Here is a 21405-nt window from a genome sequence, read left to right on the forward strand (position 1 = left end):
GCTAGCATGGAGACCAAGTGGGCTGGCAGAGGAGAGGGAAAGAGAGATCAAACTCCAAGTGGTGGATAGAGGGATCAAAGTGAGAGGGATAGCGTGATCAGTGGGCTGGCAGAGGAGGGGGATAGCGTGATCAAACTCACTCGCCTGCATGGAATTCGTGATTGCCTGTGGCAGCCAGGTGAGTTGTTAAATGCGAGGCTGTCTCAGTGGGCAGCCAGGTGCCTCTGGGCAGCCCTCTAAATCAGGACACGAGGGCAGGAGCCATCTCTCCCTACTGTCATTCCCCGGCAACTGAGATTGAGAGGCATGCTGCCTCTGATCCTGGAGGTGGCATATAGCCATCAGGACTAGTAGCCATTGATAGCCATGTCCCTTGTGTGTCTCATCCCCGTTCCAAGCTGTCTGAGCTGGGTGGCCATCACCGCATCACATTTTGGGCAGTGTGTTACATGCTGAGTGAAAGACTTCCTTTGTCTGTCCTGAATCCCCCACTGTTCAGTTTCATCGTGTGACCCCATTTCCACTTGTTTAAATAAAAGTGTCTTCAGCAGGCACTGAAAACAAAACAAAACGGTGGCACCTGCCTGACATCAACAGGCAGGGAGTCCTGCAGAGAGAGAGCCAAAATGCTTATGGCTTTACTCTGAGTGGACTCCAAACAGACTGCAGGTCATAAGAACATAAGAAGAGCCGTCCTGGATCAGACCCAGGGTCCATCTAGCCCAGCAGTCTGTTCACACAGTGGTCACCCAGCTGCCCATGGGAAACCCACAAGCAGGACATGGCGCAGCAGCACCCTCCCGCCCACGTTTCCAGCAATTGATTGGTGCACATGGGCATGCCGCCTCTGGCAGTGGGGGTAGCACATGGCCATCGAGACTAGGAGCCAGCGACAGCCTTTTCCTCCAGGAATTGGTCCAACCCCCTTTTAAAGCCATCCCAGTGGGTGGCCGTCACTACTCTGGTGGTAGCGAATTCCATGGTTTGACTGCGCTGTGTGAAGAAGCCCTTCCTTTGAGCCATCAAAGGTCCATGTGTAATCACCAGGGGTGCTTCATCTGATGACCTCAGTGACTGGGCAGGCTGGTATGGGAGAAAGCGCGCGCTCAAGTATCCTGGTCCCAAGTTTTTTAGGGCTTTATACACCAGGAAGAACCTCAGACCTGGCCCAGTAGCAGATAGGCAGCCAGTGCAGTTCCCTCAGCAGAGGAGTTGCATGCTGGGAAGGGGCAGCTCCTCACAACAGCCGAGCCACTGCACTGGCTCCAGCTTCTGGGACAGCCTTAAGGGCAGCCCCGTATGGAGCGGTATCCCTGTGTTGAGGATACTTGCACCTGTACCTCTGTGACCAAGCTACCCCTGTTCAGGAGAGGCTGTAGCCAGCGTACCAGTTGGTGCTGGCAGAACGTACGCTGAGCTGCCGTGGCCGCTTGGGCCTCCAGCAGCAAAGAAGGCTCCAGGAGTACCCCCAGACTTCATATCTGATCTTTCAAAGGGAGCACAGTCCCATTCGGAACAGGTCTCGGGAACCACTCACCCACAGGGCTTCTGTCTTGCTAGGATTCAGCTTCAGTGTATTGGGCTTCATCACTGAGTCTAGGCACTGATCCAGGACTTGCGTAGCCTCCCCTGATCAGCATACTGATGGCACTTGGCTCCAAATGGCCACTCCCAGCGGCTTCATGTAAATGATAAGTGACACTGGGGACATGGTGGTACCCTGTGGACTGTACCTGGTAACTCACTTGCCAGAAGGAGCTGAGGAATGGTTGCCCAGTGTTACTTTCTGAAATGGACCCTGCAGGCAGGACCAGAACCACTGTAACACAGTGCCTCCAGTGCCTGATGCTCAGAGCCAATTCAGGAGGATGCCATGGTCGATGGTATCTGAAGCTGATGAGGGATTGAGCAGAATTCACAGGGCTGCACTCCTCCTGTCCCTCTCTCAATAAAGGTCATCCATCCATCAGGGCAACCAAGCCTGATTTTGTCCTGTAACCAGGCCAGAAACCAGATCGAAGGGGGTCTAGATAATCTCTGTCTATTGGCGATGCTGCCTGGTGCTAATGGGAATTGTAGTCCAAAACATCTAGAGGGCTCCACTTTGGGGAGCATTGATCTGCACTGACTGGCAAGGCCTCGCCAGGTTTTTCTTTCAGGCAGGAATCTTTCCCAGGAACCTTCCCTGCAAGGAATTTGCCCTTTTCACAGCAGCCACCCATTAGATCTACATCTTCATTAAACTGTCCACCACAACCCCAAGATCCCTTTCCTGATTAGTCATAGCCCATCAGCTATGAATCCCAACTTGAAGTTGGGATTGTTTGCCCCAACGTGCATCACTTTACACTTGCTTACACTGAACTGCATTTGCCATTTAGATGCCCATTCTCTCAATTTGGAGAGATCCTTTTGGAGCTCCTTGCAACCCCTTTTTGTTTCAACCACCCTAAATAATTTGGTGTCATCATCAGACTTGGCCACCTTGCTGCTCACTCCTAATTCCAGAAGTTTTATTAACAAGTTAAAAAGCTCTGGTCCCAGTACAGATCCTTGAACTCCACTGTTTCCATCCCTCCATTGTGAGAACTGACTATATATTTCTACTCTCTCCTTTACTCTTTAAGCGGTTACCGATCCATAAGATTGCGACTGGTCTGCAGAAGTTAGTCAGGTGTTGTGCTTAGTGAAATCTACACAGAGATCTGGCTTCAGCCCATTTCTCCCTGTGAACACCTCCTCAGCATAGTTCCAAAAGTGGTCTTGGGGAGGCAGAGCTTAGCGTGTGGATTCAGCTAGAGCAGCATTGTTGAACTGTGTCTTGTATAGGCCATGATGGGGATGGTGGATGAAATCTGGCCTGTCTCTGCTTTCTTCCCTGATCCAAGAAAGCTTTGATAAAGCCTTGATGGGGAGACCCAGCTTCCGGCCAGTCCCAGATTTGCGGCTAGTTCTTGTTCCCCTTCTGGCCGAGGCAGCCTGCTTGTTCTCAGCCGAGTGGAAAATGCTGTTGGAGCAAAAGCACAAGGTTGGTCTTGTGATTTGTATAGTCAGGTTGATGCTATAAATTGCCTTGGAAACGGCTGTTGAGAGGCCGCCTGTCAATTTGGCAAGTGCTAGCCAAAAGCAGGTGGTGTGCAGTGGGTGGTTCATCACGGGTTTTCCTGGTGCCGTAAACCTTCCTGAAGAGGGTTGGGGAGTGGCAGGAATACTTGCCTTCTCTGTTCGTGACAGGCTGCTCGTGTGACCATCCTGTGAACTGGCCCCTCTTGCCCAGCCCTGAGCCTGTCTGATAGCCCTGGGTCAGGGCCAGCATTGCCGTGGTGGAGCCTGCACCGTGCTGGGCTGGCCCCGCTCAACAGGCAGCCCAGGCAGTCTGTGGGGGTGGCAACCTTTTTTTTGTGGGGAGCGGGGCAAGTGTGCACGTGTGCCAGTGAAGGAGTGCCTCTAGCAGCACCAGGCAGGCCGCTCAACAAGATCAGCCTCGGATGGCCTTCTCTCTGTCCCATCAGCCAGGGCAGCTAGGCTGGTGAGGACGAGGGAGAAGTGGCCCCCACTCTGTGGAACTCCCTCCCTGGGGAACTCCACCATGCCCCCTCTTTTGAGCTTCCGCTGCGCATTAAAAACATGGTTGTTCAGGCAGGCATTTGGGGTGGGTTAGGGTATTTTAGAAAACGTTTTTATTGTAGAATTGTATTGTTTTAAACTGTTTTATTATACGCTGTACATTGCCCAGAGTGGCTGGGTGACCAGCCAGATGGGCGAGTAATAAATTTAATAATAAAACAAATAAATGAGCCATGTGCAATTTGAGGGAAGCACCCACAACTCCCTTCCCTGTTGAGGAGGAGGATCGGGCACAGCTTCCGGGGTATGGTTGGGCCGCCCATGCTCCTGGCCTGGAAAGGGCCCAAGGAGGCCACAGTGCCGCTTCTGGAACCATGCGGCTCATGTCCTTGTGGTAGCAGATGCTTGGCCTTGCCTTGGGAGGGCAGCTGCAAGAGCGCTGTCATAATTCTCTAGTCTGGCGCCTGCCCCCCCACCCCCCGGTCCTGGGGCAATTGCTAATTGGGTTTATGCACAGCTCCCCTGGCAGTTTGTGCTATAGTACCCCCCCCCCAAAAAGCATTGGTGCTCAACGCTCCACTCTAGCTCTGCCCTGTACCCCTCCACTTTATCTGTTCCCACCTGTACTACATGGCCCCCCCAAGCCAAGCCTCTCCTTACACGTCTCTTGCCATAACAGATATGGAGTGCAAGTGACTTGTACGTTGCACTTACAGATCGTGAGTTCTCTTGCAGAAAAACACTAGTCTTGACTCACTGTTTACTCCCATGTACAGAAGAGAAACTGATTTTGGCCAAGGCTGGACCACGGGTCTGTGGCTGTCTGATGCAAAGCCTAACGAGAGCTCCAGTGCCGTAAATCGTTGTGAACAAGGGAGCGTTTTGCAGTCTGTTCCGGAAATGTGAATATGGCATAGTGTCTCTAGGCTTGTGCAGAATGCATGCCCCTCACCACTGAGTAGTGACTCAGTGACCCTTTTATCTGAGGTGATAGAGGAAGGGCGTCCAGTCAGACCCTCTTGCACTGGACATGGCAGACTAAATGTGGGTCGAGAGGATTTGGGGAGTGCCTCCACTGCATCACCTCATTGCCCCCTTTCCCCTCTGGGGTGTGAAAAATAAGCCACCCCTCCACAGCACTGTGGCTCCACCAGGGAGGGTCTCTCTGGCCGGCTGTCCTTGCAAAAGGGCGTCTGTCTCCCTCTGGGTTCAGTTCTGCTGTTTTTGAGCAGCATTTCTTGGGCAGGTGATCATAAACTGTTTCCAGAAAGTCATGTGCCACTCTGGATTTGGAGGCCAGGAGCAGAACTTGGGTACAGCACAAAGTGGGTTTGAGGGAGGTTGAAGCCAGCACAAGTTTGGTAAGCATGTTGGGGCTGAGTGGGTGGGAGGCGGTTCAAATTATTGGCTGCTTAGTAGGAAAACATTCCCTCTCGTGTCAGGTTGTTCTAAGGGAGGAAACAGTCCCTCTGCTGCTTGCCAGAGATGCCTGGAATGCTCCTCTCTTGGCTGTGCAGGATCACCAGCATGCCTGGAACAAGCCCCAGGGCCTCTTGTCCCGGGCTGTAGGGTGGCAGCTCCAGGACTCCTTGGGACGCTTGGTCATTGAAGTAGCAGTGGGGAGGATGGGAGGAGAGGTTGGCCCTGGTGGCTGCAGGCCCCGTTTCCATAGAGCAGCTTCCCCCCACCTGGTGCTCTCCAGATGCTCTGGTCGTCAGCCCCCATCAGCCCAGCCAGCCTGGCCAGGGGTCAGGGATGCTGGGAGTTTCAGTCCAAAGCACCTGGGGGGCGCCTGACTGGGGGAGGCCGCCCCAGAGAGCCTGTGAATGGCCCAGGATAGCCGGCTTGGGCAGGTGAGGATAGGGTGGGGCTGCTGTTGGTGCCGAGGCTGCGGTGAGCTTGGCCTGCCTGGGCAGTGCCGAGCTCTTGAGAGCCCTTGGCTGCCTCCCACGCCTGCTCTTGTCTGAGGCATTTAGCCTTGGTGCCACTCAGGTCTGTGCGTGCGTGTGCACACCCACGCACACACAGAGGCAGCCTGAGCGAAGATCTCTCCGGAATGCTGGCCATTGAAGGGCCAGCCCGGGATCCCAAACTTGAATCCAGGATAGTGACGTCCACCTTAGGGAGAAGATGGGAGGATGTGGTTCATGGGGTGCCCTCACTCAGCAGTAGTGCACACGTGCTTTGGAAGTTGAATGTCCGAAGTTCAGTCCTGGGCACCCTCAGTTCAAGCTGTCCAGAGCCAAAGGATGGCTGGGGAGGCGTGACTCCATCTTCTGGCCTTTGTCTGCTGCTCTGCAATGCCAGGTCTGTTACCCAGAAAACATCTGTCATCCATGCAGACCTGGCATGTATTACGGAGACCTGGCTGGCTGAGGCTGCTGCTCTAACTCTTGCGGCCATGTGTCCAGCTGGATTTTCATACGCACAGCAGGCGAGGGCTGGGGACTGGGGAGGGGGAGTGGCTGTTACCTACCAGGAGTCCTTGGTCTTCACCAGACCCCCTCTCCGGGAGACCAAGGTTGCTGAGTGCATGTACTGGAGGTTGGGCCCGAAGGGCAGTCTGGGGATTCTGCTCATGTGCAGCGGGATGGGCAGTACTACTGACTCCCTGGCCGAGGTGCTTGAGGTGGTCTCTGATGTGCGGGTACAGTCTCCTAACTAATTGGTATTGGGGGACTTCAGTGTACATTCAGATGCCGTCCTCACGGGGGCACCTCGGGACTTCATGGAGACCATGGCTTCCTGGGAGCTGCGCCCTATTCCAACTGGGCCCACCCATGTAGCCGGTCATGCGCTAGACCTTGTGTTTGTTTCTTGAGAAGTGGGGAGTGATCTGGAAGTCGGGGGTATATCCACCCCCCCCTTGTCAGGGTCAGATCACGATCTAGTGACATTGGACTTCTCAGTTACACAACCCCTCCGCAGGAGTGGAGGACCCGTTAAAATGGTCCGCCCCAGGCGTCTTATGGATCCGAATGGATTCCTGAACGCGCTTGGGGATTCTCTGGGGCACGCCAATGGCCAATCGGTCGAGACCCTGGTGGGTGGCTGGAATGCCGCAATCACTGGGGCATTAGATTGGGTGGCTCTGAAACGCCCTCTCCCCCTGAACAGGGCTCGGACTGCACCATGGTTCAATCCGCAGTTGCGAGCTCTGAAACAGGAGGTGAGACGGCTAGAGCGCCGGTGGCGGAAGTCTCGCTCCAAAGACGATCAGACACGGGCTAGAGCTGTATCTTCAGCCCATCACGTGGCTGTGAAGGCAGCAAAAAAGGAATATTTTATTTATTTATTTATTATTATTTAATTTATTAATTGCCCATCTGGCTGGTCACCCAGCCACTCTGGGCGATGTACAACATACAATAAAACAATAAAGTTCAACAATAAAAACATTCTCTAAAATACCCTAACCCACCCCAAATGCCTGCCCGAACAGCCACGTTTTTAATGCACGACGGAAGCTCATTAAAGAGGGGGCATGACGGAGTTCCTTAGGGAGGGAGTTCCACAGAGTGGGGGCCACTACAGAAAAGGCCCTCTCCCTCGTCCCCACCAGTCTAGCTGTCCTGGCTGATGGGACAGAGAGAAGGCCATCCGAGGCTGATCTTGTTAAGCGGCCTGTCTGGTGCTGCTGGAGGCACTCCTTAAGATAGGCTGGGCCGGAACCATATAGGGTTTTAAAGGTCAAAACCAACACCTTGAATTTGGCCTGGAAAACAGCTGGTAACCAGTGCAACTCCTTCAGCACTGGAGTGATGTGATCTCGCCAGCGGCTGCCTTTAATCAGGCGAGCCGCCGCATTAAGCTGCCTCTATCGCGTCCGCTGAGTACTGTCCCAGGAGGCGGTTCCAAGTGGTTTGGAGCCTGGTCAGTCCAGTGGCTCCGGAACCGCTGGAGCAAGGCTTCCTGTGAGGCCTTGACAAGGCACTTTACAGATAAAATTGATAGGATTAGGAGTGGTATTCCATGCGCTGTGGATACAGTTAGTGAGCAAGAGGCAGCCTATGGCAAACCGGTTTTGTGGGATAGGTTCCAGCTTCTTCCTTCTGATGAAGTGGACAAGGTGCTCTCATTTGTAAGGCCGACCACCTGCTTACTTGATCCTTGCCCATCTTGGCTCATTATGGGCTGCAGAGAGAGGCTGGGTGAGGGGAACAGGGCGGTGGTGAACGCCTCCCTTGAGGAGGGAGTGATGCCATCAGCCCTCAAGGAGGCAGTGATAAGACAGCTCTTAAAAAAGCCCTCCTTTTTAGACTCCCAGTTGTCCATGGAGGCTCAGGTGTCAGCTGTGAGCAGGACAGCGCTGTACCAACTCCATCTGATACTGCAGCTGCGCCCCCACCTTTCCCGACCATGTGCTCCCATCGGTGGTACATGCCCTGGTCTCCTCTTGTCTAGACTACTGTAATGCGCTCTACATGGGGTTACCCTTGTAGACGGTTCGGAAGCTGCAGCTGGTAGAGAATGCGGCGGCTCACCTGATTAAAAGCAGCTGCTGGCATGATCACATCACTCCAGTGCTGAAGGAGTTGCACTGGTTACCAGTTGTTTTCCAGGCCAAATTCAAGGTGTTGGTTTTGACCCTTACAACCGTATACAGTTCCGTCCCAGCATATCTCAAGCAGCACCTCCAGCAACAGCAGACAGGCTGCTTAACAAGATCAGCCTCGGATGGCCTTCTCTCTGTCCCATCAGCCAGGACAGCTAGGCTGGTGAGGACGAGGGAGAGGGCCTTTTCTGTGGTGGCCCCCACTCTGCGGAACTCCCTCCCTAGGGAACTCCGCCATGCCCCCTCTTTAACTCTTTAAAAATGTGGTTGTTCAGGCAGGCATTTGGGGTGGGTTAGGGTATTTTTAGAAATACGATGTTTGAATGTAGAATTCTATTGTTTTAAAACGATTTGTATTGCTCTACATCGCCCAGAGTGGCTGGGTGACCAGCCAGATGGGCGATTAAGAAATTTAATTAAACAAATAAAGCGGGGCTGGGGAACTAGGTGGCCCTTCAGATGCTGACGAAGGACTGCCCCCATCATCCCTCACCACTGGCCAGGCTGGCTGGGGTTGATGGGGACTGGAGTCTGGCAACATCTGGAAGGCCATGGGTTCCCCAGCCCTGAGCTTCAAAGCCTCTGCACAGAGAGAGAGAGAGAGAAACCGAGGGTGGCTTTCCCCTCAAACAAGCCATGCTGCCTGGGTTCGCACAAATCAACAAGCCGCACCCAGGCGGATAATTAAGCTAATGGTGCCTGGCGCATGCTGGCCCTCCTGTGCTGATTTAACAAGCCACGGTGGCTTGCTTTGATCGTGTGAGCTGGGCCACTGAGAGCGTGTTGACATCGTGTCACCGTGCTCCAGTCCAGGCCGTCCTTACGTTCTTGCCCCACTGGGCTGGGATTGGGACCGTGGGATGGGATGGGATGTATCTGGGAGAGGGGCCGGGTGCTCCGCAGTCTCTGGAGCCAGGCTGTAGGGCCAGAACCCCTCCTGTGCTGCTGACGTGGTGGAGAACGGGAAATGGAGCCTCGGAGTCGGGGTGAGTTGGCCATCAGAGGCCACTTCGATCGTGCTTCTGCAGGGCTGCCTCCCGGGCCAGTAGCACACTGAAGCCGTGGATTTTTTTCCTTCTGCGCAGCAAGATGAGTCATGTTCTCCCTCTAGTGTTGAGCGTGTGGAAAGCAGCTTAAGAGAGGCCAAGGAGAGGGAGGGTCACTCTCTGTCTGTGCATTTTCTGTGCTTCTGGTTTAACTTCACTGCACTAAACCAGGAAAACTGCCCTGATGATGATTCAGAGAGTCAGGAGCCCCCCTCCCCGACCTTGGCCAAAAAAGCCCCCCCGCCCTCAGCAGAGTTGTTGACCCTTGTCTGCTTCCTTGCCGGAGGCCCAGATGGGGGCTTTGCAGCGGACTCACCTTTGGGTTTGGTTTGGGTGAGTCTCAGCTTGTGCAGTTGGGCTTCAAGCCTCGCATCCTGCCCCCCAAGAGTCTGGGGTCCGGATTGTGCAGGAGAGGCGGCTGGAACAGACCCCACGGGCCCCTCCTCGCCTGGCCACTGTGTTGCTGAGGGCGGCTTTGCCTGGCTCTCCCAGTGGAAGGATCAAGTAGATTTCGGTCCTGCTGTTTGCCTGCGGAGTAAAAGGGAAAAGTGGCTGTGGGGTCCCTGGGCGGTCTCCCATCCAGGCATTTAGCAGATCCAGGTCTTCGTCGCTCCACCATCGGCCAGGTGCTTGGGTGAGGGGTTAAGTCAGGGCTAGGAAACCTTTTTTTTAAAGTTGGTGTGCCTTCTCTCAGGCGACAGTGACCAGGGCGCACGTACCAGTGGGGACTGGTGGTTTACAGGGATACCCTATGCACACTCTTGTCCGTCCCCCCCCCCATTTGCACACTTGCTTGCTCCCCAGACTGGTGGGGAAAGGCAGCACGGTGCTGATGGGGGGACAGCAGCCTCTTTCTCCGTGGCCAGCTCACCATGGGCGGAGGGGCCCCACTCCTGGGCCAAGTGTTACTTCGGCCTGCGCGAGGCCCTGCTGGCCCTCACCCTGCCTGGGGCTGGCTTGCAGGCTGCGCCCTCTGCATTGATGCACCTGACTTGTTCATTGCAGGGGTGTCCAGGGGCACAGAGGCCTGCTGTTCCGTGGGAGACGTTGGGGTGAGCTCCTTGGACTGGGTGTGCGAGACATCCTCCTCTGCGACCACAAGCAGGGTTTCCACTGCGAACATGCATAGGCCTCTTTTCTGGGCGGTGCAGGTGGGCTGGTGGGGGGCTTCCTCGTTGCTTATTGTTGCTGAATAAGAGCCGTGAGTGTGCTGGGCTGTCCAGCTACCTGACCCTTCTGTACAGTCCAAGAGGACAGGCACTTGCCCCAGAGAAGTTCGCAATCTCAAACCTGGCACAGGGAAGGGAAGCAGTGGCAGGAGACAGAGATGCCACTGTTTCAGCTATGGGTTCTTGGGAGAGGGGTGCACCAATCCCACAATACAACTCTGATCCCGATTCTGCGCTTCGGAAAATGGCCTGATTCAGCTTGGCCTGATTCAGATGCTGCTGGGTTTGAGTTGGGTACTGGACCCAAGTTGAGATTTGGAAATCTGAGGCTTTGTGCCTCACATTGACTATCATGGAAACTTCAGATAACCTTCTTATTCCTTGGCAGAGTTGGATGAAAATTGCAGGGATAGTTGTGCCTTCTGAGTGGATCAAGCCTGCCAAATGTCAGATTGATAGCTATAGGGGGGTTTGTGCAAGAGCAGCATTGACATTTTAAGGGTATCCAAAACAGGATGTGCTTATCCCCCTGTGTTCCTTGTGGAATATGGTTCCAAAACTGACAGATCTCCTGTAGTTCTCACTAAGTAGGAAACCTGCAGAGTTTCAGAAGGATAGGTGCAGTGGTTTATCTGGAAGAGGGCCCTTCAGATTGGACTGATTTGCCTCTCCCTTTCCTCACCCCTCTGGTTTTCTGGGCAAATTGTATGAAAATGGCACACATCGCAGAACCATCCCCAGGCAAGGAACCTGCAAAGTTTCAGAAGGATAGGTGCAGGGGCTGGGGAGTTATGATGCTTGAACACCAGTTTAAGGGATTTTTCCTTAGTGAAGCCTGGTGGCGTTGGAAGAACAGCCGTCTCACAGCCCCATACTTGCCCTTCCACAAAGCACATTAATTGGAGCACTTGGTAAAATGTTCGCTAGGATTAGAAGGTGGACGTGTCAGTCACTCAGCTGTATCCCCTCCCCGCCCACGTTTTGGAGAAACAAAACTAAACGACACTACATGCAGGAGACATAAAGTCTCTGTGCCTTTGAAGCCAAAGTCTGCAGCGAAGCCTTGTCTGGGACGGAGCTCCGTTCCGGTTGCTTTGGAGGGAAGCACGAGAAATTGTCTGAAGGGACCTTATTCGGCTCAGGCTTCTGCTGAATCTGCTGCCCACCTCCCCGGTGCTTGGGCTTGGTTAGGGTGGGGCGTGGGGCTGGGCCCCGCAGGCTTGAGCTGGTTTGGACAGCCAACCCCAGCGCTGTGGTTGTTTGCACGATCCCTCCCCATGCCCCTGACGTTGTGCTGTGCAGTGCAGTGCAGTGTGAGTTCAGGGACAGCCTGGCAGCCCGCCAAGTGGGGGTGCGGGGGGCATCTCATAGTGTGGAAACAAGCCCCAGTCTCCCCTCCAGCTTGGAGCTGGGCATGGGCCAGGGGAGAATAGAGGCTTGCTTCGACTCAGCGTTGGCTGGGTGCCCGGAGCATCCAGCAAGACCACGGAGAAGCCCCCCTGTGTCCACCTTCCCCATCCATCTTGGAGCCAGGGCTGGGGGACAGAGGGCCATGACAGCTCTGCCTTTGCACTCAGGAAGCGCCAAGCCAAACCTGATCCCAGGCTCCTGCCCAACTTGGGGCGTGAGGGAGGGCAGATGTGGAGATCCCTTCCCCTCTCCTGCTCAGGGCAGCTCTGGGGGTCAGAGGAAACTGCTGACCTGTCATCATGATGGAGGCTGAACCGTTGCCCAGTTTTGGGGTCCTTGCATGTGGAGCCAATGCTTCACAGGAAAGATGGGTCTTGAGAGACTGAAGGAAGTACGAGCGGGGGCATCATGGAGGCATTGGGGGCATCTGCAGTCATAAGGGGCAGCAAGGGGGAAAGGGTGGGTGAGGTCTTTTGAGGGAGCAGCAGAGCGTCGGGGGGGTGGAGGTGGAGAACCAAAAAAGGTCACGGGCAGGGACATGTTGGGATATGAGGGCAGGCTGGACCATGGAGGGACTTTGAAGTCAAAGGAACTTGTGCCGGATCCTGTGCATGGATAGACGGTGGGGCATCGCATGGTCAGAGCAAGGAGAAAGCTGGAGGGTCTGGGCATGGGCAGAGACGACGAGGTCACATTGGGTCACTGGAAGGCCAGAGAGGAGAGGAGAAGGCTGCCAAGGTCCAGGTGGGAGGTGAGCATGGCAAGCCAGGCCTCTAGGCAACTGGTGGCTGTGCCAGTGGCCATGGGGAGAGGGGAGCAGGGCATGGGGAGAGGGGAGCAGGGCATGGGAGGAGGGTGGCAGTGCCGGTGGCCTCATGCAGGGCACCTGGGTCTGCCTGCAGCAGAGGAGGTCAGCCATCCTGCTCCTTGGCCTGGTGTTGGCCGGGCAGGGGCTGACGGACCAGAGAGGGAGGCTGACTTCATGCCCTGCCGTTGTGAGCAGTCCCAGGGTTCAGGGTGGAGGGCGTGGGATGCAGCCGCCTTGCTGATGCTGAGTGGGCCTGGCTCTGGCCAGTGCTTGGAGGGAAGATGTCCTGGGAGACCCCATGGACCCCGCTTTGCGTTCCATGGAAGGCAGAGGAGGATGCTGGCGTGAAAGGACTCTGACCCCCGGGACACAATCCAGCTGGAAATCCCCCCCACCGAACCAGGGATGAACGTCCTGTTGGATTGCGCCCCACACTAACGTGTGTTGGAGCTGGTGGTGCCAGCTGGATATCCCATGGCAGCCACCAGTGCCCCTTGGCAGTAATCGGGGCATAACCAAGGTGGAGTTCGGAGGGGGCTTTCTGGGGAGCTGCCCTTGGGGCAGTGCTTGGAGGTGCTGGCCCATCCCAGCTCAGCTTTTCCCCATGCCTCTGCATGTTCTGCTGTGGTTTCTCCATTTTCATTGGTCTGCTTCAGCAAAGTCTTGCTCTTTCCCAGAATGCACTACGATGGCTGCTGTTCTTTGCACATGTGTGTTGTGTGTGGAGGGGGCTGGCAGCTCCAGATCACTTGCTGTAGCATTAACTGGGGAGAGGGCCAGTGGCTCAGGGGGTGGGGGGTGGACAATGGCTCTGTCTGCCTCCACAGCCTGGAGGTGGGGGTGTCTCTGGAGGCAGGCCCAGCTCTGTGCCCCCCTAGCCCCACCTCTGCCAGGTATGTTGTTGCTGCCGACTCTTCCCCTCCCCTCACACCAGGCTCCCTCCCCCTTTGGCAGCGGATCCCCAGGCGGCCCCTTTGGGCGGATGGCCCCCGCCAGCCCCGCCCGCGAAGCAGCCCTCGCGTTGAGGAGCCGCTCCTCGCTGACGCGGTACTAAACTCTGCTTCCCCTGCTCACTTTCTCTCTAGTTCGCAATCTGGCCCGCTTGCTACGACCGAGTTTGCCACGGACACTTGTTTCTCTGCGGATCATGGCCCCTCTCCCTTCATAAGAGTCGGAGAAGTGCCGCCCGAGACTGCCCCCCAAAGACTGAGCAGTCCCGAGCTCCCTCCTGCTGCTGATGCAAAAGCCCCCCCGGAATGGGATGACAGCTTTGACGCCTTTGCAACAAGGAGACTCAGGCCAGAGGCTCGGAGGGAGCGGCCAGGGCCCCCCCCTGTGGCATCGGCCCTGGAAGGCGCCGCTTGTGTGGACCGTCCAGGCAGAGCAAGCCCCCCCGAGGCTGCTGTGGAGCTCCTTCTGCTGGGGGAGCGGGGGGGCCCAGGCAGCGACGGAAGTACTTGGGGAGGGGAGGAGCCCCCTCCTGGGAGTCCAGATCTGCTGAACATTGTCCCAGAGGAGAGGGGACGTTGGGGTGACCAGGGCGCAGGTGAGCTGGTGGAGGGCCGGTCCAGCGACGCTGCTCTGCCAGGGGGGCGGGCCAGTGAGGAAGAGCCGGCTTCAGGACGTTCCGCAATGGCCGCACTCGCTGGGGAGAGCTGGCTCCGAGCACCGCAGACCCGAAGAGTGCTGGAAGGGGACGTGACAAGCCCCTGGGGAGCGGAGCAGCGGCCGTCCTCCGGGAGAATGGTGGTGGCGCCCCCAGCAGCCCCTGGCCAGAGACAGGAGAGCAGCCGCGGCCCGTGTGCCCCCGCCCCCCCGGAGACCACTTTCTTCCCAGAGGAGCAGGAGGGTGTGCCTCTGAGCGCAGCCGGCGGGAGCCTGGCGCCCTTGCTGTGTGGACATGTCCCGGGCCCTGCCGTGGAAACGGGGGAGGCCTGCTGGGCTGACCTGTGGGGTGGGGGCGCAGGCCGAGACCAGGAAAAGCTTGCCCTGGCACCCCCCATCTGTGGGCTTCAGACCACCACAGGGGCCGCCCAGCCGCCTGAGGAGTCCAGCCGGAACCAAGGGCAGGACCTTGAGGAGGAGGGAGAGGTGGCCGTGGAGGCCCAGGAGCAGGGAGGGGCAGGTGAGCGCAGGGCAGAGGCCCCCCCTCTGAAGCCCCCACAGAGGCTCCCGCCCCTCGGCCTCAAAGAGGAAGCAAGCGAGAGGTGGGCAGGCGGTGCAGCCAGGGGCGAGGCGCCGGAGGGCCCAGCGGTGGCAACGCTTCAGCAACGCCCCCCTGTGCAGGAAGCGAGCCCCCCCAGGGCTGCTGCCTCCCTGGTGCTGGCAGCGATAATTGGAACAGGTGGCGGGGGCATCCGGCGAGCCACGGAGGACCTCCGTCAGGCTGCTGAGCAGGACGCGCCTGCAGAGGCTAATGAGCTGTTGAGGCCAGAGGCTCCTTTGGGGGATGCCGTGCTCGTGGCAACCGGGGGGGCCGGGGGGGCCGAGCAGTTCGGAACTTGCCCTTCCAAGCTCTCCCTGGGCGGATCAGGGCTGTCAGGCACCAAAGAGAACACCAGCCAGCCTCGGAGCAAGGAGCCCAGCTCTGTGCTTTGGCCGACTGAGACCGCTGGGCTGCGCGGGCTCCCTGAGCTGGGCTTGTTACAGGCAGCCGAGGAGCTCCCTGGACCCCGCATGGGGGGGGCTCGGCCTTGCGCCGCTCCCCCTGAGCCTCCTCCCAGCCCTTCGGCGCTCTTCTGGATGGCCTTAGAGGAGCCGCTTTTGCAGCTGTCTCAGGACTGCCCAGGCCAGCCGCTGCTGGAAGGGCGAGGCTTGGGCGAGGAGGGGCTGTCGGCGCCCGGGGCAGAGCAGGCCACTAGGGTGGGCCCTGCGGGCAGCCCGGATAGCCAGGCCCCCCTGGTCCCCTCCCCGTGTCCACGGGTCTTAGCGAGTGGGGTGCTGAGGCAAGGGTACGAGGGCAGCCCAGCCAGCAAGTCGGGACTCTGGTCTGACGACAGGGTGGTGGACTACAAGGAGGCCGAGTTCTGGCAGGCAGGCAGGGGGGAGCGGAGCAGCAAGCTGGACACGGCCCTGGCGCCAGGCAACCCCTTTGCCCCCCGCCCCGCCTCCCCTCTTCAAAACAACCCCTTCATGCAGAGGCCTCCGGATGTGCTTCCAACCCAGGCTGCCGCCCTTCAGGTCTCCCTGATGGAGGGGCTGAGCTGCAGAGAGCATCAGACGGAGGCTGCCCCGCCAGGCCTGTTCCCTGCCCTCCCCTCTGGGCGGCCAGCAGCGGCTCCTTCCCTGCATGGCAGCCAGCCTGTGGCCTTCTCCACCCTTCACCTCCAGGCAGTCATTCGCCCCGAAGGGCTCTCCTTCTCATCTCCCGTTGGGCCTCCTGCTGCCAGTGAGCCCCTTGCAGGGAGCACCCTGGCCGCAGCCCAGCTGCCCCTCGCTCTGTCGCGGCTCAGCATGGACGTCTCGGCCCCGTCGGTCTCGCCCGTGGAGAGCCAGCTGGCGGAAGAGGTGCCTCTCCAGCGGATAGCCAGGTGAGCACGAGGGGGAAGGCTGCAGTGTGAGTGTACGTGGGTCATTGTTCAGGCGAGACTCCCTTCCCTGCCCCCCTCTTTGGGGGTCTCCAGGAAGCTTTCCAAAAGCCCTGGATGGGCCGTACCATGTCCGCAGACCCACCCTGACGGAGCCCTCGGGGCCCACGCACGTGCCCCCTTGCGTGGCAGATTGGCCTCCTCCCTCCATTGCTTTAGCTCAGGTCTGTTTTCTTTTTGTGGCTGAGACTAAAACCTCTCTTCTCTCCCTAGCAAAAAAAGACGAATGCAACAGCAGCTCACTCTTCTCTCCTCGTGCATGCTAGGAGAGGGGGGGGCCTGATTCTCAGGTGACCTTTCGAAGAGAAGAAATGACCACATTTCTACCACTTTACCAAATCAGGGTAGACTTAATTTTTCCACCCTGGTGCAGTAAACATCACATCTCCACACGTGATGGTCTGTTTCCTAGAACTGCTTCACACATGAAAGCAGTGGAGTGAGCCAAGGTGCTCCTGGGGCCGCTCTGCCTCCTCCAAAAGGACCGTGAGGACTGGACTGGAGATTCTGCGCAGGAGATGCAAGGGTGGGGCTGGTGGTGTCGGGTGTCAAAGGCCACGCTGGCCGGGAGGTGGCCTCCTTGGACGGCAGTGCGAGCTCTCCCTGAGATGCTGCTCTGGTTTTGCCTAGGAAGGGATGGGCGTGGCCTTTGGCCCCAGAAGCATTTAAGGGTGTGCCCAAGGGTTTACTCATCTCCCTGGCAGCTCTGTGGCCTGGCCCGTTGCCCAAGCTGGGGAACAAAAATGGGGGGCCTCCAAATGCTTGGACTACAACTCCAATCACCCCTGATCATTGCCATGCTGGCTGGGGCTGATGGGAGTTCGGAGTCCAAGGACAGCTGGCAAGCTACTGGTTCCCCGTCCCTGCCATAGAAACCCTGGCTGGAAGAAGGGTGGGATTTCTTGTGGCTGCGGCAGCCAGAGGCCCTGGACTTCTGACTGGGATTCAGGGAGTGAGCCTCTTCCGTCAGGGAACTGTTTACCCAAGTATCTTGCCATGATTGTTCTAGAGGGGGGAACTTTGGTCATCTCTGTTCAGACGTGGCTTTCTCAGGAGTAGCGTGAGTCTGGTAAGAAGCTCAGATGAGCGCCTCCTCCCTCTTTGGGGAATGGAGTGCCTGATTCAGGTGTTTCTACATCCCAGTCCATCTACACACCAAATGGGGATCTTCAGTTGTGGCATCAGGGTGATATTGCATAGGAGCCTAAGGGGCTGCCGGGTGGCCAGTAGTGTCTACGGGGACTGGCAGCAGTGGCTCTCCAAGGATTCGGACAAGGAGCCTTTCCCAGCCATGCCTGGAGTTGCTGAACCTGGAGCCTTTAGTGTGCTGCCACTCACCTGTATCGCTGCACGTGTGGGAACTGCCAAGACTGGATGTCCCTTTCTCTCCTGGAGAGAGCGGGGAGTGTTTGCTGCCCCCTGGACTGTGGCTGGTTTGAGATTTCTCCCTGGCAATAATGTCTGAACCAGGCCTTGGCCTTGAGGTCCATGAGGTGGATGCATAGGATCCTAGCACCATACAGCTTGCTTTAATCAGTCTACAACGGCTACTGTCTTGTAGCTCTGTGCCCACAGAGAGCAACCTGGATTAGAATTTCCACTCCCCGTGTAAATAAACATTGGGCAACAAGGGTTAGTTGCGAATAAGCACTCTGCCGAACTTGCATCCTGAGAGGTGTAAACATGATTATTCCCCACATCTGTTTCCCACATCATGCGTTCTTCTGGGGAAGTGGTGGCTCTACTCCATTTTAGACCCAGTTCCTGCTTTTGGTTTTTGATGAGATGAAAGTCTCCTTGACATGACCCGTTCATCTCTTCCCCTTTGGAGTGATGGTTCCACCCCACCCTCCAAACGTGCTGCTGCTGTCTCATGGCCTGAGACCACTTTCTGAAGAACGTTGGCTTTTGACAGCATTCAAGGACATGGAAAACCTTTGCACATGGGCCATATTCAGAGGGAAAAGGCTCATGGCAATAAAACAGATGGGTTAAAATTGTATCATAGGTCTAACGCTAAGAAAAAAAGGAATAGGCATGTTCCAGTCAAAGCTGAGCACTCCTATTCCTATTCTTACTTCTGTATTCTTTCTGCTACTCAGTTTTCAATATGAAGTGGATTGGTGTGGTGTGTAAATTGCATGCAGTTTTGGTGAGGTGTAATTAGCCTGTATTTCGCCATCATATTCTGTCCTCTTCAAAGGATCCTGTGCCACGAGCCAGCCCTTCCCTTTGTGGTGATGAGTATGCTTTTCATACTTGCTCCTCAGGACCTGGTGTGATTATTTGGAGTGCAAATTGACATTGACCATTCACTCATAGACTCAAAGAATAGGAGGGTTGGAAGGGGTCTACGAGGCCATCGAGTCCAACCTCCTGCTCAATGCAGGAATCCAAGTCAGAGCATCCCTGACAAATGGCTGTCCAGCCTCGTCTTGAAGGCCTCCAGTGTGGGAGAGCCCACCACCTCCCTGGGTAATTGGTTCCATTGTCGTATTGCTCTCACAGTCAGGAAGTTTTCCCTGATGTTCAGCCGGAGTCTGGCTTCCTGTAACTTGGGCCCATGATTCCATGTCCTGCACTCTGGGAAGATCGAGAAGAGATCCTGGCCTTCTTCTCTGTGACAACCTTTCAAGGACTTGAAGAGTGCTATCATATCTCCCCTCAGTCTCCTCTTCTCAAGGCTAAACATGCCCAGTTCTTTCAGTCTTGCTTCATAGGGCTCCCATGCTTCTCCCATCCAGTAGTCTGGATTTTAAGGTGTCCAGGTAAATCTCAAGGGGGGAAAGCTTTGGCTGTCGAAGATAATAAAATTCAGGATGGAGGTGGGGGTGGAGGGAACAACACAAAATCACTGGAGTGCCTTCTGTGTGTCGTATAGAGCCTCCAGTTAATCCTATGTGCTACTGGGATATTTTGCTACATGCCAGAGATTTAACATTTCTGGAAACTTTCCCGTTTAGCAGGCATTTTTGGAAAGATTAGAATATGTGCAGTAAGAATAATATAGCATTTTAGTGCTCGAAATGCTTTGCAGACGTTCTCAGGAACCTTTACGAGAGGCCTGTACAGTAGGCCAGTGTCAGCATCTCCACACTGCAGATAAGGGGGCACAGAGAAGGGGGTGGGTGTGTGCACCTAAAGTTGGTTCACATGTAACAACAATCCAGAGTATGGGTTGTTGTTGAATCATGGGTTGTCGGGCGCGAACCTTGCGCTATGGTTGGGTTGTGAACTCTGGGTAGTTCATGGTTATCAACCTATAGTTAAAGTATAGTGCAAGTTTAGCATGTAACAGCAACCCACGATTCAACAACGACCCATGAACCCATACTCAACTCATACTCTGGGTGGTTGTTATGTGCAAAGGAGGTCAATGAATTAAGGCTGAAATGAGAGTCAAACTGTGGATCTTGCTGATCACAGCTCGTGGTCTCGGTTGTTCTGCCACCCTAGCTGTTTTTCCAGTTTGCACAGTAATTACAAACACATCTGGTGTTGTGAAGAAGATGCAACTGGCTACAGTGGAAGGAACCCAAGCATATCCTTTATAAGAAGGAAAGAAAATGGGAAACGTCTGCATGTCTGTAAACAAAATATTTGGACTTAGGAACAGGTTGTGGATCTCAATTTTTTCATGCAGAATTACCAGAAATGCATTTTCCTTAAGGAAATAGCTCAGGTGTGGCTATTTCTGTAATGTAATTTTCATAAATTCACTGACTCTTGGTGAATTCATTTAGTTTTTCATTTTTCCTTCAAGCTTCCAGTCTTCTCTGTACCTGGCTTTGGAGAAAAAACAGAAGAGATCTCTCTTCTTTTACCTCCCCCGCCCCTCAGGCCTTCATGTCTTTACAGAGTGGGGCCTGGATTGTGGTTGTGGGAAGAGCAGCTCTAGGATAGGAACTGGGGGGGGGGAGATGGGGTATTGTCCCGTCACCCATTTATTTCTGCTAAATGGTGGGCCTAGGAAAACCGTTTTACTTGGAAGGCGCTAACGTGTTTGGAAGGCTGGTGTTCGTTCTCTCCCTCTCCCTGCTGTCTTTAGTTCTTCACGTGACTGGCTGTGGCTTCATCACTGTGTGAGAGAGATGGTCCTGTGGGAGGCTGCTCTTAGTTCGAGAAGTGGGCTTCCACCTGCTGGGCTGCTCTTGCTATGGGATGAGGAGCTCCCTGCATGGCCTCCCTGTCCTTGAGCTGACTATAATGGGTGGGAAGCAGCTGGTACCCTGCAGGGAAAGCAGGGGGGTTGTTTCGGCATGTGGGGTGCAGGTCTACAAGGAGGCAGGGTGTAGTGAGTCTTGGCATGGGGATTCAGCCGGCTATTCCGATGCCAGGATCTCTAGTCATGGAGTGAGGTAACACTTGGAATCCCCAGCTAAAAGGCTCTTCGATAGCGGGGCTGGAGAGCTGGCCCTCTGCCTGGGGCTTGGAGAGCCAGTGCCGGCCAGAGGAGATGGCCCTGCACCAGCTGGGCAAAGGGGCTTCTTACATCCCTGTGGCTGCAGCGGGGCAAAGGATGTTTGCACAGCCCACAGGCTGTTTGGGTGCATGCATGGGCCTGCCTCTTTTCTTGGCCCTCTGCCGAAGCATCAGGAAGGTGGACACGGTCTTAGTGGCTCTTGATGATGGAGCAGTTGTTGCCAGGCATAAATGGATCCACTGATGTTCTCTCTAGGGAGGGGGGTGTTTGGGTGAAGCTGCAGTTATTCACTGGCTGTGGATGGGAAGTCAAAACGGTCAGAATGAGGTTCATAGAATCAGAATAGTAGGGTTGGAAGGGGCCTACAAGGCCATCAAGTCCAACCCCCTGCTCAATGTAGGAATCCAAGTCAGAGCATCCCTGACAAATGGCTGTCCAGCCTCGTCTTGAAGGCCTCCAGTGTGGGAGAGCCCACCACCTCCCCAGGTCATTGGTTCCATTGTCGTATTGCTCTTACAATCAGGACGTTTTTCCTGATGTTCAGCCGGAATCTGGCTTCCTGTCACTTGAGCCCATTATTCCGTGTCCTGCACTCTGGGATGATCAAGAAGAGATCCTGGCCTTCCTCTCTGTGACAACCTTACAAGTACTTGAAGAGTGCTATCATATCTCCCCTCAGTCTTCTCTTCTCAAGGCTAAACATGCCCAGTTCTTTCAGTCTCTCTTCATAGGGCTTTGTTTCCAGTCCCCTGATCATCTTTGTTGCCCTCCTCTGAACCCTCTGCAGTTTGTCTGCATCCTTCTTAAAGTGTGGTGCCCAGAACTGGACACAGTACTCCC

General features: G+C 55.8%; 1 protein-coding gene across 5 annotated transcripts in view; it reads left to right on the plus strand.

Annotated features, from left to right (window-relative positions):
• Nucleotides 1-21405, plus strand: part of RAB11FIP5 (RAB11 family interacting protein 5) — a 71702-nt gene that overhangs the window by 35179 nt on the left and 15118 nt on the right. The window contains exons 4-5 of one of the 5 annotated variants that reach the window (XR_014791919.1): nt 13641-14101; nt 15886-16085. The exons of 1 other annotated variant lie outside the window; for it this stretch is intronic. Coding sequence is in view for 3 of the 4 variants with exons in the window: in XM_084855212.1 (XP_084711338.1) it covers nt 13641-16085; nt 16356-16425 (2515 nt within the window). In the remaining variant the exon portion in view is untranslated. Of the gene's footprint in view, nt 1-13640; nt 16086-16355; nt 21187-21405 lie in introns of those variants that run through there. 3 more of the 5 variants (XM_084855212.1, XM_084855211.1, XM_084855213.1) reach the window with 3 other exon arrangements.

This window comes from Heloderma suspectum, chromosome 5 (genome assembly GCF_057233095.1).
Source record: "Heloderma suspectum isolate Gila_16-S chromosome 5, 16-S_ref, whole genome shotgun sequence".
NCBI lineage: Eukaryota > Metazoa > Chordata > Lepidosauria > Squamata > Helodermatidae > Heloderma > Heloderma suspectum.